Source organism: Chenopodium quinoa, unplaced genomic scaffold (genome assembly GCF_001683475.1).
Source record: "Chenopodium quinoa cultivar QQ74 unplaced genomic scaffold, ASM168347v1, whole genome shotgun sequence".
Lineage (NCBI taxonomy): Eukaryota > Viridiplantae > Streptophyta > Magnoliopsida > Caryophyllales > Amaranthaceae > Chenopodium > Chenopodium quinoa.
This window is the reverse complement of record NW_018742205.1, coordinates 3650050-3676488: the sequence shown is the minus strand read 5'-3', so window position 1 is coordinate 3676488 and position 26439 is coordinate 3650050. Positions and strand designations below refer to the sequence as shown.

General features: G+C 42.0%; 1 protein-coding gene across 1 annotated transcript; it reads right to left on the bottom strand.

Moving 5' to 3' along the window:
• Positions 1 to 19715: 19715 nt before the first annotated feature.
• Positions 19716 to 20263, bottom strand: LOC110732152. The gene is made up of 2 exons (XM_021912067.1): positions 20095 to 20263; positions 19716 to 19906 (listed from the first exon to the last, which is right to left on the bottom strand). The coding sequence occupies exons 1-2, from the start codon at positions 20261 to 20263 to the stop codon at positions 19716 to 19718; spliced, it is 360 nt and encodes a 119-aa protein (XP_021767759.1).
• Between the last annotated feature and the right edge of the window lie 6176 nt (positions 20264 to 26439).

Below are 26439 nucleotides of genomic sequence, written 5' to 3'. Positions count from 1 at the left end.
CATAAGCACTCAGCTGTGCGTCGTGCGTCCTACGTGCACTGGGGTACAAACACCGCTGCAACACGGATGCGATCTTCACACCTCCGTGTTCCCAAACACCTAGCGCCTCGGTGTACAGTGCAGCCCTGTCCACCGCCAACAACTCCGCCAGCAAATCTGCCTGATCCGCATCAGCCACAGCACAAAGTCGTTTACCCTCAACACGAATCCCCAGAATGGCCTCGACGTCATGTAACATGATCGTCATCTCACCGAACGGAAGGTGGAAAGAGTTTGTATCCGGCTGCCATCGCTCAATGAAAGCCGTGATCAGCGTACTGTCAATCTTATCGTGCATGGTGGCAGGAACGTGATTCACCCCAGTGCCCTCCAGTCGCTCGAACATCTCGCTCTCCGCCGGCCAAGCCTCAGCCCATGTACGCAAAAAGCTACAAGTCTTTTCCCGGGTATGACATTTCAACAACCCCGTAACTGAAGGCCTCTCCTGGTCCTCCCAAATACGGGCAGCTATGTGTCCTAGAAAGCTAGGAATCACACTCCCGTCAACAGGCCCACCGGGCACCTCACTCCTAACAACCCAAGAATCATTACCGGCCCTCGACCGTTTCCTGCTTGCCCCAGATACAGTGGACGCAGATGATGTGCCAGATCTACTAACAAACCTACCACCCCTACCCTTACGCACCTCCACCATATGTGTCTCGTACATGTCATCAACCCTCTGACTGAATGGACCGTAATCATCATACGGTCCACTGCCATCGTCCGCATCCTCATCCTCATCTGCGCCCTCCTCCTGCTCCTCCTCCTGGTCACCCTCCTCAGCATCATCATCGTCATCCTCATCCCGACGGTGGATCCGTTCTCTACGAGCTGAGGCCGAAATACCACGGGATCTGACATGTCTATGCCCCGACCTCTCCACTGAATAGCTTCTACTAAGAAGCTCTACATTCTTCCCCGCACCATGACGACCCAGTGAATTCTACACAAAATTTTAAAATATATAAACATACAAAAATTTATACGAAAAATAGCTACCACTCCCAAATCAAATAAACTAAAAACATACAAATAATTGTAAACAAAATATAAACATAGAAAAAATACAACAAAATTGAAAAAATTTATAAAAATAAACAACAAAATATAAAAACAATTCAAAAATATATTACACAAAAAAAAAAAAAAAATTAAAACAATATTTTAAAACAAATATATATAAAAAAAAAGGGGGGGGGCGCCTTGGCTGGACGCCCAGCCAGCGGTGGTGGCGCTAGCTGCAGACGCCGCCACCAGTGGGCTGGCGCCTGGGCTGGACGCCACAGCCACGGCTGCGGCGCCTTGAATAAACGCCACAACTGTGGCTATGGCGTCCAGCCCAGGCGCCAGCCTACTGGTGGCGGCGTCTGCAGCTGGCGCCACCACCGCTTGCTGGGCGTCCAGCCAGGGCGCCCCACCTCCGTCACGGCGGTTTTTCCTTTTTTTTTTTTTAAACAAATTGTACCTTGCCTCCTTGGGACCTCCTTCCCTCCGCCGCCGCCGCCAATTCCTTGCCTTGCCGCCTCGACATTGCCGTTGTTTGAATTTTTTTTTTTTTTTAGAGAGGTTGAAATAAGATGAGCGATGAGAGTGTGAGTGATGAGAGTGTGAGTGTTTTTTTTAAGGTCAAGGGCAATATTGTCAAACCAAGTGAATTTTGTGGGCTTTATGTAGTAATTTGTGGGCGATGTTTAACAAATCCCTAAATTATAGATTTGGGGTGAAAGAGAGGAATAGTAGATAGAGGCCGGGAAGACAGAGAAAGAGTAAAAAGTGAAAGAGGAAAGATAAACTATTAAATTTTTGTGTAATTGAAAAATTAATACGAAGTACAATGAGATTTAGAAGAAGCAAGAGACACAAATAAAAATTGATCATTGTATTTTTGAAGTGATTGGAAGTGTTTGGGATAAATAAGAGGTTTTTTTTTTATGTTATATATTTACAATTTAGTTGAACCAAAAAAAAAAATTAAAAAAAATAGTAAAGCCAGAAGAGGACAAGTGGTATAGATTATGAGTGATAGGGTGGATCTTCCTTTATTCAACAAAAGTTACCCTTAGTCCCAAAAAAATTATCCTTATTACCCATTTAAATTACTTTTATTCTCACAAAATTATCCTTAAACTATCAAAAGTTACCCATATTACCAAGTTACTTTTATTCTCACAAAGTTACCCTTAAACTATCAAAAGTTACCTATAGTGTCACAAAAGTTACCCATATTTCTTTCCTTTTTCTTCCCACCACACAGTAAATTATTGTACACTCGGTTTTTTCAAACATTTATTTACTTTATTACTCCATATTCATGTTTAACGTGCTATAACCTATTGTATAATACAAGTTTGTTGATCTTATTCCTGCTTAAAGTTGGCAGATTTGAGAGTTGTAAAAAATCTTTCCTATAGCCTATATAAAATTCCACGCAATTGTCTCTCACTGTTACTTGAGGTGATTAAGATAGGACTGTCAGCTAGCCTGAGACGCAGTGGGGTAACACCCCCAAATCCCCATTTACGGAAATACCAATATAATACGTATAATTATACCGTAGAGATAGAATAATTGGGCGTATTACTGCCGCGTGATTACGCAAGGCTACTCAAACTTATTAAATAAAAACCAATACTTTGCAGCGGATACTTCAATACACTTTCTTTATTAATAAAAACCATAAATAGTAACCGTTGTCACGAGTATTCATATTTAAAAACAAGGACCAACATTCCTAATCTAGATGAAGACATTCCCGGGACTCCCATATGCATAATTCCTTACTCCACCTGAAATTAGTCAACACTGCTTACCATTAAGGTAAACAGGGCGAACCAAAACAAAGAAGAAATACGGATTAGCAAAATATGCTAAGTACGATAAGTGCAAGATAATTAAACTCAATTTATTTGCAAACATGCTTTTAAAACCAATTCCAATAATTCAATAATTCCAATTCGCAATTCCAAAACCAATTCCAATAATGCAATATTTCAATAATCAATTCAATAAAATCAATTCCTCTTTTTAAAATCCAATTCCTCACCCAAGTGTGCACACCCCCCAAGCTAGTCTCCTTATATTGCAAGACTATTTTTGAGGAAAGACTCAGTCATATACAAAGTCCAAGTCTTATATACCAAATCCGCATAGTGGGATTACTAACATGCTTGTAAGGCTTTAATAATAATAATTCAATAAATCCTTTTCCAATTTCAAAACTCCAACATAATTCAAAATTCCTTTTATTTGCTTTCAAAACCAAACCTTTTTAAAACATGATAAATAATTTTATTCAAAACATGACATAAAATCAATCCTCCAATTTATTTATAAAAACCACTTCTTTTTTTTTTTTTTTTTTTTAAACGTGCTCTTATTTCATAAATCATAATTCAACTCAATTTAATTCTATCATCATAAAACTCACTCAAACATGCTTATTCAATCCAATCAATTTCAATGGTATCTAGCCACCTAAACGTATCTTTGACCCTTGCTAGCAATCACACAAATAGACTTCAAGAACCGTGATTGAATACACCCTACAAATAAATATAACCTTAATTAATATAAGGTTAACAATAATCACAATAATTAAATTAAAAACCCCCAACTAAATGTACATGAACCTTTTAAATTAGTTTCTCATAAACATGAATAAAAATCTGATTTTATTTAATTAAAACTACTCATAATAATTTTTATAAACCCCCCATAATAATAATAATTAATTAAATAAGAGAAGAGAAGAAGAAAAGATAGAAAACCAAGGAAAAGAGAAAGAGGTGGCGGCAAGGCCAGCCTTCCGGCAGGTGGCTAGAGGTGGCGGTTGTGGTGATTGGTGGTGGTGCAAGAAAGAAAAGAAAAGAAAAAAAGAGAAGAATTGGATTTGCGTTGGAAAGAATAGGCAGAACTTATAGAGGTTGTAACTCTTTTGATATAACTTTGAATTGGGTGATTCTTGAGCCTAACGTCAAGGATTTTTTGAGAGGAACACTTTTCTATGAAATAGCAAAACCCTAAAACTGACCATAAGTGCCCGAAAATTGGCTCTAAAGATATATGGGCTGATTTTCTTTTAGAAAAGAGGAGAAGAAGAGTAAGAGAGAAGAAGAGAATTGATGTGAAGAATGTGAGAGGTATGAGGGTATTTATTGGCTAACTCAGGCAAGAATTATGGCAAGAGAATGTAGGAATAATTATGGTAAAAAGAATTAAGGAATTAATTGGAGAAGAGAATGAAAGAAATATGGAAAGTTTTGATATTAAGGTGATTAAGAATAATAGAATTAAGGAAAGTGTGTTGTCATGAAAATAATATGGCAATAGAGATTACTTGGGGAATAATCAAGGAAGATATAAGGTAGGAAAATAAGATGATCAAATATTTAGGAGATAGAGAAATAAAATTAAGGAAAATAAGAGAATTTAAGGAGATAATTAAAAATACAATTTTCCAAAATAAATCACCCAAAAATCAACCAAGATGGCCGAAAATTTTGAGCTTCCATAGCTCAAATTTTCTGACCACATTAATATAATTTAGGAAGTTATTTTGCTAGATTTAAGGGATTAAAAATAATGTGTAAATAATATTTAGGAAAAATTGCTTTAAATAATACGACCTTTAGCCCGTCCGCTAAAAACAAGTCCACCTTTTGATTATCCCAGAATAATACCACCTTTGGGGGCTATCCGCTTTAAATAGGTTATTATCTGTTGGTAAGGAATGGTAACCTGATTAATAGGTTATATGAACACGTGTCATTATTTTATTGGTATGAAAATTTAATTTTTTTTAATTAAAAAAATTAATAAAAAAAACCTCAATCCCTCCCATCCCCTTTCCTCTTTCTGCCATCCCCTTCTTTCCCCCTCCATGAATCTCGTTCCCAACCACAGCTAGCCCCCTCCCCGCCCCTTGCCTCGTCGGCCACCGTCAATAACTCCCCCACCACCGAAATCACCACCCCTCCCACCCCCACCACCGAAATCACCATCCCCTCCACCTTCACCACCGAAATCACCATCCCCTAGTTTTGGTTAGGGCGGTTTCAAGGCTGGGTTTTGGAAAGGGGGGTTTTCAAGGTGGGTTTCAGTGATCGCTCTGATTACAAATTAATTTGGGGGTTTTGTGGGTGAATTGCGAGGCTCCAAAGAACTTGTTGCTAATTGGTGGTTCTGCAACGGCCGTTGGTGGTTGCGATTAGGCTGATTGCTAATGCTGGTTTTATTGTACTTGTAATGAAAAAATGGTGGATTTGTTATAATGTATGTCATTTGTAAAATTGAGTTTCGATTGGCTGATTGCTAATGCTGGTTTTATTGTACTTGTAATGAAAACATGGGTATATGAAACTTGCTTTTATTTTTTTCTTTAAATATACAAGTAATTCAGTAGGATGGATTTCTAATGTGAATCAAGATATGTATCTGATTGTTATTGTTTCGGGTGTTTTTAGTCCCTCGGGAGAGTTACAATACGGAGTATGCGCGCCTGACTTCTGTACCTGCAAAACCACGAAACTCCGGTTGGGTGGAGTTTCGCCTCTAACGATCAGGTTAGTATGATTGACGGGTAGGTAAATGTGCGGAAGGTAAATAGGTATTTCTCGCTGATTCAGAGAGATTCCGCAATTAATATTGCTCGGGTTTTGTTTATGTATTTATGAATACCCAATAAATGAGGAGGACTCCTCTATTTATAGTGGGGGAGACATGTTCCCTGATTAGGGTTTTGATGCCACGTGTCAGCATCCGATTGGATCCCGTAGGGCCTCTGGTGGGCTGCCACGTGTCACGATTCTACTGGGCCACGTGGCATAGGGTATTTTTACCCTAAACATTTGCCCCTCACAGGTGTGACGTGGCGTAGCCACGTGTCACCTGTGACAGGTGTCAAGCACAGGGGAGGCGACGATTGAGTTGCTTCCCGCCTCTTTCTCCTGGATTCGAATTTTGAAAAGTTAAGGCAGAAGGTGGCGATTCGCCTTCTGGTCTTTGCCTATAAATTGAGGCGTACCCCCTCTCTCCTCTTCACTTTACAAATTTTTTTTTTCAGAAATTTCTTGAGAGCTCTGACACCGACTGCTAATTTGGGCAACCAGTTGCTTCATTCAAGCGCATACGGATACCGGTTGAGGACTTCTTCACTTAATTCACCCAGGTATCGTCTGACTTGATTTTCTTTCTTAGCTTGAGTAGAACCACAGACGATCATACACCATCTGGGACTCCATAAACCCTTTTCGTGTTTTGCATTTGGTAGACCCACAGACGGTGTGGACCGTCTGGGGAATCTTCAAACCATAATCCTCAAAGATAGACCCTCAGACGGTGGTGGACCGTCTGAGGTATCCTTAAACAAGGGACTATCCACTGAATGCATACCATAGCCCTACAGACGGTGGAATACCGTTTGTGCATCTTTAGACTGGTTTTCATGGAGTTGCACTCAAAAGACCTACAAACGGTTACATGCCGTCTAGGGCATCTTCAAACCTTGCTCTCCAAATGATAGACCCACAGACGGTTTGGACCGTCTGGGGTACCTTCAAACCTTGGCTTTTAATAATGCATTCCATAGGACCACAGGCGGTGATATACCGCCTGTGATATCTGTAATCAATGGTCTTCAAGAAATTGCATTCAAAAGACCCACAGACGGGTACATGCCATCTGGGGCATCTTCAGACAATAATATTTTGCATCCAATAGACCCTCAACCGGAAAATTTCCATCTGGGCCATTTTCAAACAATTGCCTATCAAAAAACTCATTTCATAGACCCTCAGACGGCAAGGAGCCGCCTGGGGTATCTTCAAACAAGATTCTTCAAATCCAGACCCACAGACGGATTTGGACCATTTGGGGTATATGCAAGCTATGTTATAAGACTTGGATCCTTCGCACCCTTAGCCGGGCTTATACCGCTTGGGGGGTGTTTAAGAAATGGTCTTCATAGATTTCTCATGACCTGCTCTTCGAACACCCTCAGCCGGCTCTCATGCCGTCTTGGGGGGGGGGGTCTTTAAGCAACCCTCGACAATTAACGCTTGAGGCATCCTTGGTTTTTGATAACCATTCAATGGAACCTTAGACGGAGATGTCCCGTCTGGGGCATTTTTGAATGATCTTCATTGATCCCTCATGGGGTATCTTTGAATAAAACTTTGTGATACCATTTGTGGTATCTTTGAACAAGCTTCCTTGATACCGCCTGGGGTATCTTTGGGCAAGCTATTATGATACCGCTTGGGGTATCTTTGAGCAAATGTACTTGATACCGCCTGGGGTATCACTGGGTAAAACTTTGTGATACCGTTTGTGGTATCTTTGAACACACTTCCTTGATACCGCCTGGGGTATCTTTGGGTGATTTTCTTCCAAAATGCCTGACTGTTTGTATTTGTGCTTCAGGTTTAAAACACAAACGGACTTCTCCGCCTGTGGCATCTTAAAGCCACATCTTGGAATCTCAGCACTAAAGTCTTCTTCAACCGTCTTCATAAACTCAAGGTATCATCCTTGCCCCTTTTGTAACCTCTTGAGTTTACCGGTTGTATAGGTTAGAGAACAATGGACTCTCCCAATACACACACGACACAGTCTAGGGCAGTTGTCAACCGGTCACCGGATATGGCTGAATCTAGGACTGGGGATGCCGTTTGGGGGTGCATGGAACACCCTTACTTTTTTGCGAATCCGACCGTCTCTGTTCATGTGCAAGACAGAATGGCTCAGACAAGGAAAACGGATGTTGACCCCGAGTACAAATCAGATGATTCAGCCGGTACACTAGTTGAAGACGTTCCCTTTGATCAACAAGGCGTTCCAAGTACGCCTAGTGATGAGATTTTAGAAGAGTCCGGGAGCTCAAGCGGTGAAGAAACCGATCAGGAAGTCGGATCTTCAGAGTCCACCATGACACCGGATGTCCCACAAGAAAATGAGGAGGCATACAGCTGGCCTTCAGTAAACAATCCATTGGAGGCGCACATGAGCGCTCGGGATGTTGTGACATTAAACGCAACACTCCCAGCATTTTTGGAAAAGCGTCCGGTAGGGGACGGCTGGGAGTTGGGTGTCCCGCCTGCAACCTCATCAGTCATCTGGGAGGATGACTTGGAACATGCCGACAATTACTTCGGCTGCTATGAGGCGGCATTCAAAGCTGGCCTCCGGATCCCCCTTCACAGATGCATAAAAGCCATTTTAAGAGGCTATGACTTGGGGGTCTGGCAGCTTACACCCAATTCTTGGGTGAACATCATTGGCTATATTGCTGCCTGCGAGATGCAGGACGTGACGCCTAGCTGGGAGGCGTTCGCGCATATGCACTACTTGAGCCGTGCCCCAGGCGGCAGGAATGCCTGGTACACTCTCACCACGCATCCGGAATATATGATGACCTTGGAGAAGCCCTCCAAGTGGACGAGCTGGAAGAGCAAGTTTTATTATGTCTCTTCTCCTTCAACGACTGCTAATCACCGGATGCGCCGTTACAATAAGAGCACGGCTCTTCTAGGAAAGAAGTGCGCCCTTCCAAGGGTTCCGGCCGAGGCTTGGGATGCCATAATGGAGTCAGGGCTATTTAAGAAAACCACCGAGCCTTTAGATGATGGGACACAAATCATTGTCCCTCTATTCTGGGTCCCTCATCCGGACTGGTTCAAAAACGAGCGTTCCTTTCCGCCTGCGGTCTCAGCACTTTCTGGGACAAAGGTCTAATGCTTAACCGGCAATTTATGCCGTTTGTATGATGCTTAAATGATGCTAACATTTTCTTGCTATTTGCAGAAAAAGGACTAGAAATGACTTCTCCTGAAATGACGTCGGCCAAGTCAGCCGCTGAGATCAGGAAAGAGCAGCTTGAACAGAAGCGGGTCCAACTTGCCACCCGGGCCGGTGAGGTAAGTACCGGCTGCCCGTATGCCGTCTGTATATCTTACAAATAACTGATACTGACTTGTTGATTGTTTTTTACAGACAGGAAGCCAGAACATTCCCCGTTCCATTCTCCAGATGGTGAGACCGAGTGGGGAGATTCCTCAACCGCCTTCACAAAGGCGCAAGGTCTCAGGCGGCCCTGCACCATCATCAGTCGGCAGAACACCGGCTCCTGAGAGGCCCACAACCGCAGGCAAAAGTCTGCAGAGCCTTGGCCTAAGCTCTAAGCCGACTGGATCTAGGGAGCCTGCTCCTTCTAGCCGGGTGCCGGCTATTGCTTCCGGCTCCAATGCGGCTGGGGGTGGTGGCACCCCTCAGCCTGATGACCAAGGTATGGACTCCGCTTTTGACCCCCCCTGGCCGCTTGGGCCAGTTCGAGTCAAATCTCATACTTCTCAGTCGGGAGACTCGGTCGGGAACCGGCTGAATGTAGGAGTCGTTTATTCCCAACACTTAATCGATATGTCTCATGATGCAGATACCACTTCTCGCTGTCCGGACATGCAAAACTATGCCAAGAGAATGATAAGGACCCTGACTAGGTCCGAGAGGGAGGCTGTGCCGGGTGTCAGCCAGGTCAACCTTGACCGGATTACCTCACTGCTGGCTGAGGTAAGTTACCGGATGGGGTGTTTTTGTGCAAGATTTGCTAGCTGATGCCTTTTAGTTCCATTTTTCTAACTCCATTACCGGTTGATCTTGCAGGCGATGCTGAGGGTGGATGGGTTGAAAGCCCCCTTGCGGAAGAAGCAAGAGGAGGTAAGGGATGCCCAGAAACGGGCAGCCGAATTAATTGATGTCTGTCAATACAACTCCCTAATGCTTGAAATCCACACTAAAGCCCGGGAGATGAAATAGGAGGAACTCATCCAGCAGCCGACGGCTGCTGCTGACACTGCCAACAAGACGGCTGCTAACCGAAAGCTCCAAACCGACCAGCTCAAAACTGACATCCAGGCTCTGAAGGATGCAGAGAAGGAGAAAGCTGGGTTGAAGGACGAGGTCATTCGGCTGGAGGGGGAGCTGGACAAGCCAAAAATGATTTGGTTAAGTCCAAAAAGGAGGCTCTGGACCAGCTGGCCGCTGAGCAGACCCGGCTGGTCAACGAGAACGAGCGTGACTGCGAAGCACGCATGAAGATAGCGTGGTCCATGATCCACCCGGAGACCGACTACGCCGTTTTCGACTTGAGGTACAAATACGCAACAGAAGTATTTGATGCTCAAGTTCTCGGGCTTAAGCAGCGAGCGCCATTCGAGGAGTGGGCCGGCGTTGGGGAGGAGCAGAACCAAGACGCCCCTAACGCCGGTCAGGACCAGCAGCCAGAGCAGCAGCAATAGCAAACTCAGCAACAACAACATTAGGATTTATTTTTCTTTCCTCTTTTTTCTAACCGGCCTGCGAGCCGTGACTTTCTGTATCACTTTCCCGGACGGGGGTCCGGTTAACATTTGAATTTTAAAATTTTAATATATGTATATACCGACTGTGTCGGTTTGCTTTGCATATTTTCGATTCTCTTCATTTTTTGCACTTTGCTTTGCATCAAATCATGCGATATGCCGGATGTGTGAGCCCTGTTTGCCCCTGGATGGTTGTTTGCTTATAGTTACCAACTCTAAGCATGCAGTTGTCCATAAGCATCCGGATAAACGATTAGGCGGTCCTTGACCGTTGTGCAACAGGGCTGGTTAGTTGAATTTCCTACCTGCGCCGGCTCAATTCAATGCTTTGGTGGCATGCAGGCGGAACTGAACCGGACGTATGTGCTTTGAATGGTATCCGGATATATACAAATATGTGGATTACCTCCTATATTGCATTTGAGCAATAACCAGGCACAAATGTAGCTGTGACGCTTTTGTCAATGGCCGGCTGAATTACCTAGGGGCAATAGCTGGTTGCAATATAAGACAAAGTATACCGGTTGTATGGCCTTGGGGCGATAGCCAATTTCAATTTTTAGATGATTTAGTGAAATTCGAGATAGAAGCGGGGTCCGGCTGTATTGCTTTTGAGCAAAGTCGGCTGCTTAGCAAGATTTAAGTCACCGTCTGTATTGCCTTGGGGCAATAGCCGAATTTATCTTGTTTGCGATAGGTCATTCAAATGTACATGGGTTATCTTCAACCTAGCCGTTTGAGTATATGACGCGTAGAACAATGTACCACCCGAAAGGGAGATGTTCTCTTCAACGAATTCACCCGGATGGGCGTCGCCGGATGCCTGTTTTGAATTTAAAGCAGGCGGTTAAGATATGCTGGCTTTATGCCTTTAAACGGCTAAGTTTGGTACTTAGCATGTTCGGTTGTGCATTGCACAGGGGACTTAAGAGGTGCCCGGTTGTGCATTGCACATGGGACTTTAAAAGGTGCCCGGTTGTGCATTGCACATGGGACTTTATACAAAAAATTGAAATAAAGTATCCTTTTGTTCATTTACTCTATTTACAAAAAATAATTACAATTTCCCTAGAAGTAGTACTTTTTCAAGTTGTCTACATTCCAGGTTCTGGCTAACTGCCTGCCGTCAAGTGTTTCCAGGCAGTAGGTGCCGTCTCTAACTTCTCCAAAAATCCGGTAGGGGCCTTCCCAATTTGGGGTTAGCTTTCCTTTCTTATTTGCCCTACCAGTTGACTCCATTTTTCGTAGTACAAAGTCCCCCACTTTGAGGGGCCGCTTGTGTACTCTTCTGTTATAAGCCCTCGTCATTCTCAGACGGTATATCTCATGACGCAAGGCGGCATTGCCCCTGCGCTCCGGGAGAGAATCCAATGCAAGACGCATGGCCTCCCAAGTAGGCTCTTCGTCATAGAGCATGACTCGGAGTGTTGGCTCATAAAGCTCAATTGGCAAGATGGCTTCAGAGTCGTATGTCATGAGAAACGGGGTTTCACCGGTTGCCCCTTTTTCGGTTGTTCTAATGGCCCACAGGACGTGAGGTAACTCATCCGCCCAAAGTCCACTGGCTCTTTCAATCTTCTTTTTTATGCCGTCTGAGATGAGTTTGTTGAAGGCTTCAACTTGGACGTTTGCTTGGGGCCGGCCAACAGACGCAAAACAATGTGAGATCCCCTGATCTCCCAACCAATTTTGAGGGTAGGCATTTCAAATTGAGGACCGTTGTCAAACACCATAGACATAGGAACCCCAAACCGGCTGATGATGTTCCTCCAGATGAAGGAGATGACATCCTTTGTCTTGATGCCTTTTACCGCCTCTGCCTCAACCCATTTGATGAAGTAGTCAACAGCTACCAGAATGTATCTTCTGCCGCCTGTGGTAGGCGTATAGGGACCCAGGATGCCCATGCCCCATTTTGCAAATGGAACCGGGATGTAGATAACCGTAAGATCTGTTGCCGGACGGTGTATGAGTCGTCCAAATCTATGGCACTTGTCACATTTCTTTACCAATTCCATGCGTCTGCCTCAAGGGTGGGCCAAAAGTAACCTTGCCGCCTGACCCTCTTTGCTAGAGACATGTCGCCTATATGTGAAGCACAAAAGCCCGCATGCAGATCCTCTAGCACCTCCTTTCCCCTTTCTGGGGTAACACACTTCAGTAACGGCTGGAGGTAACCCTTTCTGAAGAGTTCTCCCTTATACATTTCAAAGCTCAAAGCTCGTTTTTTAAGTGTTGCCGCTTCTAAAGAGGCATCCGGCAAGGTGTCGTCTACCAAATAATCCCGGATGGGGTTCATCCAGGTAGAGCGTCGGTCGAGAATTCCAATGGGGTCATGCTCAACACTTCTTTTTTCCATGACCTCCCAGAAGACTGACCTAGGCGCGTCACAAGTGGCGGATGAGGCCAATTTGGATAGAGCATCCGCCTGATTATTTTCTGACCGGGGCACCTGACTTAGATGGAATTTGTCAAGTGTCCCTGCCTCATCTTTGACCGCCTGAAGGTATTTGATCATTACCGGATGGGTGGCCTCATAGTCATCATTGAATTGGCTATCAATCAATTGGGAATCAGAACAGGCGTCAACTTTTCTTGCCCCTGCCGCCTTACACATGCGTATTCCGGCTAGCAGGGCTTCATACTCAGCTTCATTGTTTGAAGCTTGAAACTTGAACCGTAGTGCATATTCATAAGTATCTCCTTCCGGAGATTTGCAAATTACGCCTGCACCACAGCCGTTCGAGGTAGAGCTTTCGTCTACGAATAACTTCCAAACCTGATCGGTATTCTCCGGCTATGCCGGCCTAGTCATTTCAACAAAGAAGTCGGCAAACGCCTAACCTTTCACTGCCCGCCTAGGTTCAAAATTTATTTCCAGGCTTTGCATTTCAACAGCCCACTTGATTATTCTATTGGATGACTCTATGGTAGTCATTGGACGCTTGAGTGGCTGATCAGTATAGACAGTTACCGGGTGAGCCAAGAAGTAGGGCTTCAACCGCTTGACAGCTTTGTAAAGAGTCAGCCCAAATTTTTCGATCATTGGGTACCGAAGCTCGGCATTCCTGAGTATATGGCTGATGAAATACACCAGGTACCATTCGGCTTCTTGACAAGGACAACATTTGCTATCCAATCCGGGTAGTAGCATTGCCGAATGAACCAGGCATCCAGAAGCTTTTTGACCTCGGCGGCTGCTGCCTGAGACCTTTCCTCACCATGATCCCTCTTGTTTTGCCTAACCGGCTTTATTTTGGGATCCACAGCTAACTTGTGGACAGCTAGATCCGGGCTGACGCCTGGCATCTCTTCCACTTCAAAGGCAAAGATGTCTTTGAATTCTTTTAGAAGTTGGAGCAAGTCTGCCCCCAACTTTTCAAGAGCAACCGTCCCAACTTTGACCGTTCTGTCAGGGCGGCTGTCGTCAAGGACGACATCAATGCTCTCACCAGCCGGCTGGGGTCGGGAGTCATCCGGCCGTTCCTTGGCTAGTGATTGCTATTTTGTTTTTCTGGCGGGGGCCAAATGGTCCGCCTTTCGCTTTTTGCCGGCTGCCTTGGGGGTAGGCATTTCTTCGAGGTCAGCAGGTTCCTCGTGATAACCGGCTGAGGTAACAGTCGGCCTGACGTCTGAGAGGTAACACTCCCTAGCCGTCTTCTGATCCCCGCTTAGGGTACCAACTGATCCATCATCCCTCTGAAACTTGATCATCATAAGAGATGGGATGATGACAGCCTTGGACTCGTTGAGGGTGGGGCGGCCCAAAATAAGGTTGTAGGCGGTCAATTCCTCGACCACCAAGAACTTGACAACCATGTGCCGCCCTTCCCCTTTGCCTCCTAGCCGGATGGGTAGGTCAATCCTTCCCACCGGATGCACTACCCCTCCCCCAAAGCCAACTAGGGGATGAGGAGCCTTGTTCATGCTGCTAGGCTTGTACTTGATTTTTATCAAGCACTGATAAGTCGTGTTTTGTGTATATTATTTGGTTGGTTTTTAGTTAGTTTTGTTAGTTTAGTTGAGTATTTGAGTCCGTTTTGGCGTATTTTTGCTCTACTTTGGATAATCCGATGCTTTTATGGGTAGTTTTGTTGTTTTTGATGATTTTCAGGAATAATGGAGCTAATTTGGATGAATTATAGATCCACGAAGTAAGTCAAAGCCCGTGGAGTTTAGAGGTAGGCACGGCCGTGCCTCCCCATTAGGCACGTCCGTGCCTCTGTGCCAGAAGCTGCGCCAAAGGAAGACCCTATGCACGTCTGTGCCTAGCAGAAGAGGCACGTTCGTGCCTAGGTAAAGAAGCAGGCACGTCCGTGCCCAGCATCAAGCACGTCCGTGCCTGGAAGACAGACTCAGCAGCGTTTTTATTTTTAGTGAGGCACGTCCGTGCCTCACACTAGGCACGTCCGTGCCTCTTGGGATTCTTGTGCGCCAAGGCTTAGCCGTTTTTCTTATCTTTTTAGGCTCATATAAATACTTTTTAGCCTTATTTTTCTTGATTATTCATTAAGCCTTATATTATTTTTATTCTCTCATTAAGAACTAGTTCTCCATCTATTTTTCTAAGTTTTGTAATTCAAGATTCAAGATTCAAGCTTTCTACTTTCAATTTTATTCAAGATTTGGTATTTATTTCTCATACTTTGTTATTTAATTATGTTTTCATTATTTATTATTGTTTTTGTTTCTTTAATCATGTGTGAGTAGATTCTTTAATTCAAGATCTAGTGTAGCCCTATTATTGTTGATGCATGAATTAAATCTTTAAATTCTTTGACAACTTTAACAATTGAATTGCTAAATTGATTGTGATTATGCCAATGCTAGGTTAGACGTAACTATAGTATTGCGATTATTCCATTGTTTTTATCACAGCGAGAGTTGGGTATAAACGGATTTGAGTAAATCAATTTAGGGTTTGATTCTCAACACGAGAGTAGTTGGGTTTGATAATTGGGAAGTGAGAGTAATGTGTTTAATGTCTCTAATATGCATGATACCATGAGAATAGGATTGATTGTATGTTAGGGAAGCCATTGATACTCGAGAGAGATCCTTGGTATTTATTAGGGTTTACTTTTCCCCGTTTAATTGAAATCGTATGTTAAGGGTAGAATTACAATTGCATCGATAATAGTTGTGGTGAAGCTAGATCTTGGATGTTTTTAATTGCTTGATTTAATCATCTTAATTAGTTTATTTTCGAATTTTTCCTAAATTTTAGATCCTTAGTTATTGATTATAATTGATTCTTTCTTAGTAGAAATTCGAGTCTATTTAATTATTTTTGAACCTTAGTCTATTGGGATCCGACCCTTACTTGCCAGTCTACATTAGTATTGGTCTGTTAGGTTATTTTTGATAGGTACGCGACACGCCTACCAAGCACTGGTAACTGATTAGGTCAGACGAGCTCCCGGTATTGATTAAGATCCGGCCAACTCGTTGATTGGCTACTTTACATTCGATGACCAGGGGGTCATCGTGGGGCCGCCTGACCATGCCCCTATCTTTCTCAGAGATGAAGACCTTAGGGAAGGTGTCTTTCGACGCCTGGCCCTCATCTTCTGGGTTGGATAATTTCCGGATGTTATCCTTGGCACCCCGGATAGTAGGTCCTCCACTTGCGAAGCCGCCTGCAATGGTGAAGATATGCTCTTCATCCGTTTCAGAGCTAGCAGCCGGTTTCTTGGACGGCTGTCCCCCACTTGATTTGGGATTGCCCTTGGACTTCAGCAGATAGGACTCTAGGGCCCCTTCATCAGCCAAACGGTCCAATAGCCGCCTGCGGCTATAGCAACCATTGGTGTCATGGCCGACGTCCCCATGGAACTGGCAATACTTGCTTTTGTCTCTGTTCTTGACAGAGCTTTTCATTACAGCCGGTTTTTCGATTGTCAACCGGCCCTTTATCTCCATGAGGATGGAGGAGCAATCTTTGTTGAACTCATACTTGGGGACGTACGGTTCCAACTTCCTTTGCTTCTTCTGGGACGGCTAACCTGGGCGGTCAGCTGCCCAGACTTCTTTTCTTTTATTTTCTTCTTTTTTGGCCGGCTGGTTAGGCCGGCTGTCCCTCCTGTCGGACCGCTTGGGTTCCGACGGATGCTTGATAGAGTAGAGCTCAGTTTCCTGTATGTAGGCCTCCGCCTCCATCAGCGCCTCTTGGAGGGTGGCTACCCTCTTGCGGACCAGGTCAAATTTGAAAGCTGACCCATCCTTCAGACCCTTGAAGAAGTCTGTATATGCAACTTCGTCAGACAGCCCCTGAATTTGAATTCTCATCAGATTGAACCGCCTGACATAGGATCGAAGTCCCTCCTTGTCACCCTGCTGGATAGCCCCTAGGTCGAGACTTGTCTTTTTAGCAGGGATATTCATGGAAAAGTTAGACGCAAACAGGTATGCAAGCGTCTTAAAGTTATTGATGCACCCAGCCGGCAAGTTGCCGAACCATCGCTGGGCTATCCCCTTCAATGTAGCCGGGAAGCATCTACACCAGGCGGCGTCATCCAACCCCTGTAGGTACATGAGGTTGGTGTATGCCATTAGGTGGTCTTCTGGGTTGGTGGTACCGTCGTAGGCATCAACCAACACATTCTTAACTTTGGTCGGTTGCACCTCCTTGGTTATCTCCCGGGAGAAAGCCGAAGGCTGTTCCCCAAGGTTTAGCAGTCGGAGCTGCTAGTCCATGGGTTGGACCTGGTAGATCGCTTGACCCCCATAAGGTGCCGACTGCATGAATGGAGATCCATACGGGACGTATGGCTGTTGGGGCACATACGGGGCCTGCTGCTGGATCACTTGAGGGCCAGTACGTGCAGATATACTGCGTGACTGACTCCCCTGCTGCGTCTCCGAATGCTTCATTGAAGCATTTCGGAAACTGTCTGAGTAGGTCGATGTTGAGGCCGACTGAGACATGCTCTAACTTCTCTTCTCCCGGATGAACAACCGGGCGTTAGAGAAAGTCTTCTTTGACCCATCCGGCTGTGTATGCCGGATGGCCTTCCGTTGCCCCGTTTCGGGGAAACGAAATTTCGAAAGATCGATCAGGGGCCCATCCGTCCCCTTAGGTTTGGGATGCGGAGTAGGCACCCGATCTTTGATTTTCTTCTTCCCGGAGGGAGAAGGCTTCTTTGCCGACTGACCCTTGCTGGAGCCAGCTGACTTCTTGATTATATCCTTGATTTCCCCCTTAAGACTAGTCATGAGGTTCATGAGTTCGTCTCTGGTGACGGGGGCAGCACCCTCCGCCGCCTGGGGTTGTCCCACAGGCTTGCCGCCTGGGTTGCTGGGACCAACTTTGTCGTGACCCCGTTCCCTTGTTTCCTTGGAACGGGTGCGCCTAGAACGGAATGACCCGTCTGGGGCCATGTAGGTTTCGACGTCGTAGTCGTCCCCAATGCCACCCTCATGGTCCGTATGGACCTCAGGGTCAGCCGAAGGCCGGCTGCCCTCTGCATTCGGTACATCATCAGATGCCATCTCAGTAGTACTCTCCTCACAGACGGCGCCAAATGTTTCGGGTGTTTTTAGTCCCTCGGGAGAGTTACAATACGGAGTATGCGCGCCTGACTTCTGTACCTGCAAAACCACGAAACTCCGGTTGGGTGGAGTTTCGCCTCTAACGATCAGGTTAGTATGATTGACGGATAGGTAAATGTGCGGAAGGTAAATAGGTATTTCTCGCTGATTCAGAGAGATTCCGCAATTAATATTGCTCGGGTTTTGTGTATGTATTTATGAATACCCAATAAATGAGGAGGATTGCTCTATTTATAGTGGGGGAGACATGTTCCCTGATTAGGGTTTTGATGCCACGTGTCAGCATCCGATTGGATCCTGTTGGGCCTCTGGTGGGCTGCCACGTGTCACGATTCTACTGGGCCACGTGGCATAGGGTATTTTTACCCTAAACAATTATAGTTGCATAATGTTCATGGTGTGTGTAATTATAGATTATAAGGTTGTTTTGTGTTATGTAGCACGGTCTTGTTGTTAGCTTACTCTTTTCTGATTGTTGTTACTCAGAAGTGTTTGTAAAAAAAATCACTTGCTCTTATACGAGCAAAATTATTGCCCAAATGGAAAAGTGGTGTGGAGTAGAGAGAATGGGTGTATGGAGCAAGGGAGTGTTTTGCTGTTGTGTGCTGAGTTGCTGTTGTTTTGCTGTAATTGGGTTGCTGATGGTGTTGATTTGAGTGTGCAAAGGTGGGGAAATCGAGGGAGCAGGGGAGTATTTTGGTTGTGCGATTTGTTGAGTGGGACCGAAGTGTTACAATGGTGGTGGGGACGGGGGTTGTTTAAGGGGTGGTGGGGTTGGCTGCATTGACATGGATAAGGAGGAGGAGTAAGGAGGAGGAGAGAAGGTGAAAAGGTGGGTAAGTAAGGGAGTGGTGGGGGAGCGGTGGTAAGGGAGGGGGTGATGGGTGGCAGGGGCAAGAGGAGGTCGGGGGGAAGGAGGAAGGGGCTGATTTTTTTTTTGTTTTTTTTTTTTTTGTTTTTTGATTTAATTGTTAATAAAATCATAATTAAAGTTGTTATTAAGATTAATTACATTGTTAAATGAATTTATTTACTCGGGTTGTAGGTAACATAACCTGTTTAAAGCGGACACCCCCCAAAGGTGGTATTATTCTGGGATAATCAAAAGGTGGACTTGTTTTTAGCGGACGGGCTAAAGGTCGTATTATTTAAAGCAATTTTTCCTAATATTTATTATATAAAATAATTAATTAATATAATACCAATTATTCACTAAATAAATTAACCTAGAAAATCAAATTTTCCACACTAGGAAAATCCGAAAATCTTAGTCCATAATTAGGAATTTTTGGACCTTATTAATTAAATAATAAAATATAGTTTTTGCTTTAATTAAAATATCCGAAATATATAAATAATCCGTTTTCTAAAATAAATTTAATGGATAATAAATCTTATCCAAAATCTAAAAATAATAATTAGGTTTCAAAATACTTTTGGCGCCAAAATTCAAATAGTAATTTAAATTACTAAAATACCCTTTTTAGGAAATAATAATTAATTAATTAATTTAGGAAATACATATCAAAATACGGGGTATTACAGTCTACCCTCCTTAAAAGAAGTTTTGACCCGAAACTTAGCCAAAAGAGAAACGAAAATCATTTTAAATTTTTGGTTCACGCACATCCTAACTTGACTTAAGACTCCAACCAAACTCAAGAAAGACTCAAAATCACTCAAAAATGACTCGAAAAGCAAACGCGTGAAACTCTATCGCCCTCTACCCCCCTTAAAAGGAGTTACGCCCCCGTAACTCGACCACTAACCTTAGGTAAACAACTCTAGGTAACGTTTCCTCATATCAGCCTCAGTTTCCCATGTAGCCTCCTTAGTTTTCTGATTCGACCACAACACTTTCACAATACTCACATCCTTGTTCCTTATGCTCCTCACTTTAGAATCCAGAATCTTTACTGGTCTTTCCTCATAGGTTAAATTCTCATCCATCTCAATGGTTTCTGGTTGCAACACATGGGTCACATCAAGAATATACTTTCGAATTTGACTCACATGGAACACATTGTGAACCCTTTACAGCTCACTGGGAAAATCCAAATTATAAGCCGCTTTTCCCACTGCTGGATGATCTCATATGGCCCTATGTACTTTAGGCTTAGCTTTCCCTTCTTCCTAAACCTCATTACACCTTTCATGGGTGAAATTTTCAACAATACTTTCTCTCCCACTTCATATTCTTCCTTCCTCCTTTTCAAATCAGCATAGCTTTTCAGTTGATCTGGGGCTGCTTTAATCTTTTCATGGATTAACTTAACTTGCTTCACCATATCCTCAATCATTTCTGGCCCAAGTACCATAGGCTCACTTATATCATTCCAGCAAACTAGGCTTAGCTTCTACACTTCCGACCATACAAAATTTCAAACGGTGTCATTCCAATGCTTGCATGATAGCTGTTTGATGAGTGTCATTTATGTCACTCTTAGGGAGTAGTTTTAGAGTTTTTTTCGTGTTTATTTTCACTTAATTTTCCCTTTTATTCTCTTGTTTTCTCTTTAATAAAGTTTCTATTTTATTTGATAATTTTAGTATGTTTTAGCTTAGTTTCTTTGTTTTAGGGCTGCACCTTTTCACCATCAAGCAGCAGCCCAACTCAGTCCGCATCTCCACCTTCCCTCACGCACAAAACCAGCCGCATAACTCCCTGCTCCTGTCCCTAGTCACTTCTCACACCACCTTACAACCACCATTACCGGCCACGACAACAACCTGCAACAATTAAGCCACCATAGCAGCCCTAATTGACCGCAAATCCACCATCACAACCTCCACCTTCGCACCAGCCACCGAAACCACCATCAATCTCCACCACCATCACCGCAATCCCACCAATCCATTTCTCACACCATAGACCACCTACAATCGCAACCTCCAGCCACCACACCACTGCAGCCGCCACCTGCACCCCGGCGCTACCAATCACCAAACCGCCAAAGCCGCAAGAAATAGTCCCAAATCAGAGCAAATTACAGAATCGACATGGTTTGGGCAAACTGTTGAGAAGTTCGATCGGAGTGCCAAAAGAGCCCTAAACATTAGAAGTTTTCTAGTTTGAAGAGGTTCGGTCGGACACACCCATGGTTCGATCGAACCAACTCATAGTTCGGCCGAACCTACCCTTGGTTTGACTGAACCATTTCACGAGCTTCGCACGTGATTTTAATGAAGATCGAATAGCCTTGATTTGATGCTCGATAATTGCTGTTGAGGATGAATGGTGGTGATTCAATTATGATGATTGATTGTGGAGCTTGGTGAAGTGAGGTGCAGGGGATCATTCCCCATTTTTAGAGCAGCCAAGAATCGAAGAAGAAGAAAGGAGGGTCTGACGGTTTTTGTGGGATTTGGGGGTTTTATAATTTTATTTTTCTTTTACTTTTCCTAATTCTTTTTAATTTCTTTTTCTTTCTTTATTTATTTTCCCCTTTTATTTTCTATTTTCCTAACTTTGTATAAATACCCATTTTAGGGTAATAAGAAAAGGGAGCTTAGTTTTATGAACCTCTTAATTAGTTTTAGCTCTCTCTCTAGTTTTTAGGGTTTAGCTTAGGAGTAATTTTTAGAGAGAGAAAGTGAGGAAAATCAAAGAGAAATTGTTGGATTTTTGATTATCAACTAGTGACAAGATGATTTAAAGGTCTCCATGTTGGGTTTCGTAGTGTCCGACACTACGCGGAATAAAACCCTCCAAAAATCCGCACACAAATTAATGTGACTAAACATGCATATTAATTAACAATCACATATTTAATTAACTAAGAGAGAGAGAAAGACGATCATACCCTTGACGTGTGCTTCGCTCTTATTAGAGCTCATACTTGAAAGAGTTAGCTTCGCAAATGCGTAAGCCTCCAACATCTCTCACCCTCAACACCCGACTCGAACAGTCCCTACCCCAAAGGTTAGTCGGGGCTAGACCAAAATAATACTAGAGTATTACGAACTTAAAGGTTTTCTCACCTATTGGGAGATGCCTTATTGAGTTCAACTCAAGTGAGTAATCCCAACTTCTAAAGTTGGTATTTATAGGCAAAGGCTCCCAAAACTTCAATCATCTTTCCATGCGAGCCTGCCAGCCAGCACGCACGCACAAGCCTACACTCAGCCAGCAGGCCACGCACGCCATGCGGGCTGCTGCTGCTTATACGACGCTGCCTAACACACAAGCATGCATGGCCCGTAGCACAAGCACGCATAGCGAGCTGCTGTTGCTTATGCGATGCTCGTGCTAAGCGCAGCCTAGCTGCTGCATTGCTTACCTCTGGGTGCGAGGCCCAACACACTAGCACGCTAGCACGCATGGCGCGCCAGTTGCTAGCATGCATGCGGCCAGGTGCACCAGCCTTGCAAGCTTGCTCGGCCAGCAAGCTAAGCTTGCGGCATAGCCATGCGATGCAGTTGGTGCCCTATGCTAGCCTAGCCTTCGTTTGGCTAGGCTAATGCGAAGCTACGACTTAGCTTGAACTTGTCGTTTGCTTGATTTCTCGTCTCGCCAAATTCTAAATTTGACTCGACTTATGACGCTCTAAGCTCGATATTCGACGTCTTTGTACGTAATACTCTAATGACTCATCTAATTCTTCGGATTGATTCGTCGTTTCGGATTGGTTACTCGATTGGGGTGTGACCCGAAGGGTTCAGTCAAGATTAAGCTGTAAATCTGTAATATTAATTATACATTAATATTACTGATCGGAAGCGGCCTCCACCTAGGCATTCCGATCACTTGACCTCACTGAATAATTAGCTTTCTAATAATTTTGAATCCCTTCTAATTCAAAATGGAATCTCAATTTTGATAACTTTGATATAAATAATTACTATAAAAAAATAACATTCATTAAGATATCTTTATTTAACTACAATTATAATAAATCATTTTATAATAAATTCAGACATTTAATGCAAGGAAAATAATCCCTCCATTTTTTAAAGTGCGCATCACTTTAATCGGCATAATTTTTAGGAGATTGACTTGAATTCATAAATAATATGCACAAAAAAATTGATACATTGTATAAAATTTCATAGTATCAACTAATTATAATAAATATACGAGCAAAATTATTAAAGGTAAAATAATTTTCTGTATCAACAAAAATGTATATTAAAGTGTTTCAATTACTTTAGGATGATATTTTTTTTTGACAAAAACTTTAGGATGATTAATTTTGTAGGGTACCCCTCCGTTTCTTTTTATTGGTTATTATCATATTTTAAATACTATTCATAATACTTCCTCCGTTTCTTTTTATTGGTTATGTTTAGATTTTAAACATTATTCATAATACTCCCTCCATCCCAAAATATATGAGACGTTGGACTTTTTTCATTGTTCATGTATTAGTTTAGATCATAATTTTTTACTAACAAAATAAAAACATATTTTATCATAAAATATGTTGTTAAATAGGTATATATATAAAGTTTCAAAATATAATTTTCATTAATATTTAATTATATACAAATAAAGTCAAAGTAGTGCATTGACATGTGTGTGCAATGTTGACTGTGTCATGTATTCTGAGATAGAGAGAGTATTAGATAATGCTCAAATTTACTCACAAAAGTAAGAGAGTCACGTGAGATCATGTTTGATTCATCTCAACGAATGCTCTATTAAAATTCAATCGTTATAATTTTAAAAAGTATGTAAGGAATAATAATCAAATAGGTGTATTGACAAACGTGTAAAAGTCAAAACGTATCCAATAAAAGGGACAAAGGGAGTATTATACTTTAGATATAGGATAATTTTGTGAAAATTTAAGAAAATTTTACCAACAACTACCATTATAATGACTACTTTGAGAACAATAAATGCCATTTATTTATTTTTATTTTTTTGTAAAAAAAAAAATCTAAAAAAATCTACCACAAAAACCTTGAGTAATACAACTACATTTAATTTCTTGGCAATAATTTCCAATTGAGGGGGCTAAAAAATCGGTCGTTTCGACGACAAGGGAAGGGAGGAGGGGCAGTTTCATCGACCTGAGAAGAGCGGGGCTATTTTGGGGATGGGGGGAAGGGGGGTGGTTTCGATGGTGTAGGTGGGTCACCTGAGTGGTTTTAGGGGTAAGGAGGGGCCGACCGGCTGTTATTGATTGTTAGGGGTGGGGGGCGGTCGAATTTCGGTCGAGCTAGGGGTTGGGGCTAAGGGGAGGAAGGATGGTGGCTAGGAAGGGCTTTTAATTATTTTTTTTTCTTGTTTTACAAAAAAAATTTGGACCAATTATGTTGCGACACATCACACATAACTTTTACAAAATAATATTAACCCTTTCTTTAAGTTACTGGTAAATCGACCTAGTGGAAGAAAATCAACCCAAAAAGTTCATAGTGCTCCATAATAAATGTAAGCTGGAATTATTGAGAGTAAATCGCTGAAAGTTCACATTAATAAATTAAAGTGAATTTTTCTAAAAAATAAAACTTAGATTTCATGAGCACCCAATATAATAGATTGAAAAGTGAAGACAAGTCGAATTCAAGGTTAATTGGAGGATGAAATGGAGTCGTTTGACTCTTGGAATTGCACTTTTTAATCTCTTTAGTTTTGATAAAAATGTGTTCCTTTAGTGGAAGTGGTGTTACTTATGTTTGTTGGGAGATGTAGCAAAATTTCAATTTCAGATTTACATAAACCCTTGTTGAAGGAGGATGGTAGTAGGTGTTGTTAAACCCATTTGTATGTGATAACGGTAAAAGTCATTACAACATCATGACCTTGTATGAGAATATATACTCCCTACGTCCCACAATATAGTTTATGTTTTCCTATTTTAGAAACCCAAAATTTTGTTCTTGTTTCTATTTTTGAATAGTATGTAAAGATCATTATACCCTTATTTTTTTACTTCATTCATTGAACTTTCTAATTTACCCTTAACTTATCCACTTGCACTGTACTTTTTTCACTCTCTCTCTAACTTTTGTCTATAATTGCACTTTTCACTTTTTCCCCCTTAAATTATCCACTTGCCCTGTACTTTTGTCTAACTTTTGTCTAGCTTTTTTCCACTTCTTCTCCCATTTCTTAAATACCGTGTAAAAAACACAATAGAAACTATATTATGGGACGGAGGGAGTATAAAGATATGGTTTTGTCAGATTGCAAGAAATGTGATTGACATGTATGAACTATGAAGCATAGATCTCAAGAAAATTTTATCCATTTGAATTACAGGGGTCCCTTAGGGTAAGACATACTGATTTTGGGTTGTCTCCGTCATTTCAGCAACATTCATATACTTTTAGTTGTATGTTAGAAAATACCTTGCACAACACGAAACATCATCAACAACTTCCCTTGTTCTATCAATAGTCCCATAACATGTTTAAATGTATATAGGTAAGCCTTATATGTGTTGTCCTCACTCGTTGTAATAGCTTAAAGGTAAATATCGTTAATGACCTTAATTGGTATTGTGTAAGGGCTTCTTATGCCAATAGTAACTTATGTTACTTTACTGTCCTTTCGTTTGTTGTAAACTCAGTTTAATTAATGTAATTTCAACTGTTTTTTTTTTTTAAAAAAATAAATCTAAAAAACTTACAAAGAATTGATACAAGCTTTGGTGTATGGAAATATTAAAAACTAGGTTAGGTCTCGTGCTATGCACGACAATTTTAATAAATTAATATCAACTTTTCAATATAATTGGTTATTTTACAACAATAAAACAAAAAATCTAAAAACACTATGGACAATCTTTGATTAAAATATGAAAGATAAGTGGATATATCTAATAAGTATAAATTGAATAATTTGATATTCTTAAATACAAAGTAATAAAATCGTCTATTAAGTAATTGAAATATTGATGTGTAGATATTGTATTCAAATACATAATTATATATAGCATCAACATGTTTTGGATGAGGGCAATAAATGATACTGTAATATTGATCTTCATGAGATTTTTGTGTGTGTTTATGTTAATATTATGAAGTATAGTCATTTTCACTTAGAGAAGGGGAAGAGCGGGGTTATTATCATTCAAGGGGTAGTAAAAGTATATGCACTACTCTATTGTGAATTCTAATCAATAAATAAACAACTTTATGGGAAAAAAAATATAAATAGTCTCGTGTAGTAAATCATTATATGTCGCAAATCATATTAATATTTTCTATTATAGTCATAAATGTTTGTGTGAAAAGGTAAATCACATATTTTATATTTAAAGTAATTATCTTTGTTATTAACATATATAATAAATTATTTTTGTATAAGATTTTATTCTATGATTGATTTTTTTTTTCAAAAAAATAATAATTAAGGACACATCAAGAAATGACACGTATCATTGCTGATGTGTGTTTTAGTATATAGTTATATATATATATATTATTATTAATGATATTTAAAACATGTTTACTTAAAACCTTTATAAAGCCCACTTATTTCGTAATTAGACGATCATATAAAGATCCACACCCATTTGTTTATCCGACCCATATTATAACT